This window comes from Cryptomeria japonica, chromosome 10 (assembly GCF_030272615.1).
Source record: "Cryptomeria japonica chromosome 10, Sugi_1.0, whole genome shotgun sequence".
NCBI classification, from domain to species: domain Eukaryota; kingdom Viridiplantae; phylum Streptophyta; class Pinopsida; order Cupressales; family Cupressaceae; genus Cryptomeria; species Cryptomeria japonica.
In genome coordinates this window covers 752,848,674-752,854,187 of record NC_081414.1, presented here as the reverse complement: position 1 = coordinate 752,854,187, position 5,514 = coordinate 752,848,674, and the positions used below count along the sequence as shown (strand labels likewise).

Genomic DNA, 5,514 nt, shown 5'->3' with positions numbered 1-5,514 from the left:
TTTAAAGTATTATACGATTTTGATTTTTGTATTATATATCGTTTGTATATGTATCATAGAGTGTGATCTTAAACGTTATGTAAAAAAAATTACGCAATCTAATCCAGAAATAATTGATTCCAAAATATAAGATGTCCTTTATAATTTATTTAATTATATATATAATTTTATTTATCCTCCAAATGACAAAAATATAAGATTAAAAAAAACCAGACTCTCAATTCCAAGACAGCTACAACTACTAACATTTGACAAAAATCTCACTTCGAAAATGCTTACATGGATGTCCATACCTTGTTCCAAAGTTCCCAATTTGGCACAAGCTGTGAGAATGTTCACAAAGTTTGTGGAATGTGGCTTTACACTAGCCAATTGTATTTGCTTGAAAGTTTCTAAAAGCCTTTTCCGCACATCCATTTGTGCATATCCTGTGATTATTGCAGTTCGTGAGATGACATCTCTTTGTGGCATTATGTCAAACAATTCACCTGACACTTTGCATTTGCTTGAACGTTTCTAAATCCTTTTTCGTACATCCATTATGTGCATATCTTACAATCATTGCAGTCCATCTGATCACATTTCTTTATAGGCATGTTGTCAAACAGTCCAAATGCTTGTCTGTTCTTCGACATTTAACGGTCGGGCTTAACCGACACACTCGAATCTGATAGCTTATGTAGCCAGGCCCACAACTCTCATTAAATATTTCTTTCCATTTTAAAATTCATCGTTGCGGTTCCCAGTTCCGTTTACTGCGTCGTTTCAAACGATTTTATTTGCCCACTACTTTTTGAATCCCACGTGTTGGGGGTACGTCTCCATACAACATATCAAACAACCATTAATTCATATTTGATATTTTTTTAATAAATTCAAAGAAGATTCTATGTTTTTTAATTTAGTGACTCTCTGGATGGTTTTATTATTTATATTTAAATACTTTTTAACATTAAATTAGTAATACTTAATATTATTTTAAATAGTTTTTTTTTTTTAATTTTAGATTTTAAAAATATTTATTAATTAATTATTCATAAATTATAATTTTCTTTAATAAGAATAATTTATATTTTATGAGAATTCATTTTAAAAAATAGTAGAAATTAATTTTAATTGTTTTCAAAACTTTTAAATAATTAATAATTATTTAAAATAAAAAATTTAATTGTAAAAAATATTAAATTATTAATTTAAAATCAAATTTAATTAACAATTTTAATTTTTTTATTATTGATTATTGATTATTAATTAACAACAATTCATAATTTTGATATTTTAGATTTTGATAATATGATTTATGATTTTATTTGAAACTGGTTACTTTGACATAAAAAGTTCAAAAAAAATCTAATATCAAAATGAATTACTAAGAAATGTCATGACTCAAGTAAGACTCCACCATAGTCTATTACTAAGTTAGCATATATATTTGTATTTGTATCTATTTTATACCAATGCATAAGGAACTACCGTGTATATGCACTCAAGGGAAAAACCTAAATATTAACTCTGGAATAAGCATAGACTCGAGGAAGGAAATAGTGAGTCCCCTAGGGCATTCAACAGAAGTAAAATTATCCCTTTCAGAGCAACCATTGGTGAAGGAAATGTGTCCACCTGTTAAGGATAAAGGATCTGAGCAAGAATAGCTGACAACACAAGATAAGGATATGGAGGAAAGTGGGGGGGGCAGAGGAAAATAGACCACCCCAGAATATTGATTCAGTGGTGGCAGAAGTGGAAGAGAGAGAACACGTAGAAAGGGAAGTCAACATTATTTCCAGCTTTAATAGGGAAGTAGTAGTTAATAACCTAATGGAATAGTTTGTTGATGAGGTTGGTGACTCCGAAGAATTAGAAAGGCAGAGGGAGCTATATGTGAAAAATTTAGTGGATAGTGCCAGAGTTAATATGCAAACAGAAGAATTATTCATTGACCTAGATAATTTGGAAAATGAGAACCCAAACATTCTAGGAATTCATAATACAGAGGAGAGCAAAGACTCTCCTGACTATGCCAAGTCCATCAAAAGGAGGGGTAGGAGATCCCTTGCTGAATTAAGAGCCAAGGATGGGGAATTTGTTGGCCAATCCAAAATTTCATCACTATTTAATGTAGGGGAGGGGAAGTTCCTCCCCATAGAGCCATGCAACTCTTATCATGGAATGTTAGGGGTATGAATGCCCCTAACAAGCAGTGTATCATAAAATGTTGTATATCTGAATCAAAACCAGACATAATCCTAATCCAAGAAACTAAAATGAACCCAACCGAGATAGACCTCTTTGAGAAGAAATTATGTTTTACAAAAGTGAAGTATTCCCCAGCATTTGGGGCTTCAAGAGGCTTAGCAATCATCTGGGATCCTAGATATTCCTCTTTTACACCATCAGAGATAAAACAAAATTGGATAGGCGGAAAGGTAAACTGTTATAATAATAAGTTAAGATTTAACCTGATCAATGTATATGGCTCTATTCAGAACAGGGATAACGTTCAAGTCTAGATGGAACTTGAGACTTTTTTAAGAAATAATCTGAATGAGATGTGTATTATTGGAGCAGATTTCAATGTCATCACTAAGGCATCAGACAAAAGAGGAGGTAGTAATAAGTTACCTACAATGACACTCGACTTCATTGATTGGATCAATAGGAATTCTTTGTTGGAAATCCAGATAGCAGAGAACACCTTTACATGGAACAACAAAAGGAAGGGCTTTAGCAATATTGCTGAAAAGCTAGACAGTTTTTTTATTCATGGGTGGCTTATGAATTCCAATTACACTATGGAAGCAGAGATCCTTCCTTTATCTGGTTCAGACCATTATCCACTCCAACTTAACATTCTGGCAGAACAAGGTCCAAGAAAGTGCCCGTTCAAATTTGAGAACATGTGGTATAAGGATGATAACATCATCAACCTGATTGAACAATGGTGGAGGGAATCAGTGTTCTCAGGCTCAAAGATGTATATTGTTGCAAACAAACTGAAGTTAATCAAAAGGAGGCTCTTGGAGTGGAATCGAGAGCATTTTGGTAACATCTTTGATAAGAAACTTTTAGTAGAAATGGACCTCAAGGATGTTAACAGAGAAGTTTTGGATCAAGGGATGGATGAACCTCTCTTCTTGAAGGAAAAAATATTACTAACAGAGTATGAAGAGATTCTGGCAAAAGAAGAAATCTCCAGGAGACAAATATCCAGAGAAACATGGTTGAAAGATGGAGATCGCAACAGAAAGCCCTTTCATAACAGTACCAAGCAGAAAATATGAGTAAACCGAATCTCTAACATTAAGAACTACCAAGGAGTAAATCTGGAAGACCCGTCAGAGGTGGCAGAGGAAGCGATAAGGTTTTCTAAAGGAATCCTTAACAATATAGCTGGTTCCAACCTTAGAGGCCAACATAATATAATTAAAAATATTCCAAAACTCATTTATGTAGAACACAACAGATGTCTACTTAAGAAATTTATAGAGGAGGAGGTTAAATCTGCCCTCATGAAAGTGAACCTAGATAAGGCTTCGGGCCCAGATGGCTTCCCAACTAGTTTCTTCCAAAAATGTTGGGGTTTTATGGGTCGAGAGATCATAGAGGCCTTAGAGGGTGTTAGAAACTCAGGTAAGATCCTGAAGGAGATCAACAATACCTCCTTAGTTCTGATTCCGAAAAAAGAGAAACCTGATAGCTTTAATGAATATAGGCCCATAGCCTTGTGTAATACCCTTTATAAACTACTTACCAAAACTCTAGCAACTAGACTTCGGAAACTTCTCCCTATCATCATTAGCGAAGAACAAACAGGCTTTGTGCCACATAGACCAATCTATGACGGGGTAATCATAGCTCAAGAAGATATACATTCAGTCCAGCATAATGGAGCACCAAGCATGCTGGTCAAATTAGATATTAGTAAAGCATATGACAAAGTTGATTGAAGATTAAATTGAAAATGTTTGGAAGCATTTGGCTTTGCCAAAACTTGGATCAACCTTATCTTTGAATGCATATCCACCCCCAAATTTTATGTCTTGGTCAATGGCACACCTGAAGGTTTTTTTAGTAGCTCTAGGGGACTTAGGCAAGGAGACCCCATGTCTCCTTCCCTCTTCATCATTATGACAGAGGCTCTTGGTAGGTCTATCTCAAAGGCCAGGGAAGAGGGTGGAGTCACAGGTATAACCATTACCAGTGGTCTAACTCCCATTACCCACCAGCAATTTGTAAATGATACAATGCTTTTTGGACATGGCGACATTGGGGAAGCAAGGGCCTTCAAAGGTATCCTCAAATCCTACATGGAAGCCTCTAGTCAAGAGGTCAATTTGGAGAAGTCAGAAGTGTTCATGTTCAACATAGAAACCGCATTAGAGAAAGAGATATACAGGGTCTTGGAGATCAGGCCTGGTCTCCTCCCTTGCAAATATTTAGGCATCCCTTTGGATAAGGGGAGTAGGACATATAAGTCTTGGGATGAAGGTGGAAAAAAACAAGAAGACAACTAACACTTGGAAAGGGAAATGGTTGTCCTCTGCAGGCAGGGCAACCTTGGTCAAATCATTTCTGGCAGCAATGCCCATTTACAACCTATCTTGTCACAATTTATCAGTTAAAAAATAGAATTAGCTAAATAAACACCTTAGAACTTTCTTTTGGCAAGGTGCCAATGATGATAAGAAAATATCACTCCTATCTTGGGATAAGATTTGTAGACCAAAAGAAGGAGGAGGAGATGGCATTAAAAATATTAGTGACCAAAGCAGGGCCCTAGGGGAAAAATTAGTATGCAGAATGTTCAGACATTCCCATTTAAAATGGGGGAGAATCTTGTATAATAAATACATTAAAGAAGACAACCCTATCCAAATATTTAGAGAAAACAATCCACCCAGAGGCTCTCGCATATGGAACTTTATGGTGGAATGCAGAAATATTATCACAGATAAACTCACATTGAACCTAGGGTCAGGGGAAGATGCCTTGTTTTGGTCAGACCCTTGGGGAGGGTATAAGGCGATCGAGAAAATCCATGATTTTGGGCCTACAAGAACACTCCTAGAATCAAATAGAGGGAAATTAATTGGGAACTACATTTCTCCCTCAGAGAATGGAGTGGGGTGGAAATGGAGAGTCAGAGAAAATGAGGATATCCCTGTAAGGGATAAAGATAAACTCATGGCAATCCTAAAAGATAGAAACATTTCCTTTAGTCTAGGCAAGGATAGGCTTGTGTGGGATCGCTCCAAGAATGGAGAATAAAACTCCAAGGATGGTTATAATCACATCACTGAAGCTCAACTTAAACCCAAGACGGAGGTGCCTCTGAAACTATGTTGGGACAGATACTGCCTACCCAAGGCTAGAGTCTTCACATGGCTTTCTCTCCAGAATAAGCTCTTGACTGCTGAAAAATTTAAAAGGATGGGGTATGAGGGACCCAGTAGATGCCCTCTATGTGAAAAGGATGAAGAGGACACAAATCACCTCCTCCTTAATTGCAACTAT

General features: G+C 36.0%; 1 protein-coding gene across 1 annotated transcript; it reads left to right on the top strand.

The window, feature by feature from the left end:
• Window positions 1–2,510: 2,510 nt before the first annotated feature.
• Window positions 2,511–3,281, top strand: LOC131076796 (uncharacterized). Its single transcript, XM_058014131.1, has one exon. It carries the CDS (start codon window positions 2,511–2,513, stop codon window positions 3,279–3,281), a length of 771 nt encoding a protein of 256 aa, XP_057870114.1.
• Window positions 3,282–5,514: the final 2,233 nt, after the last annotated feature.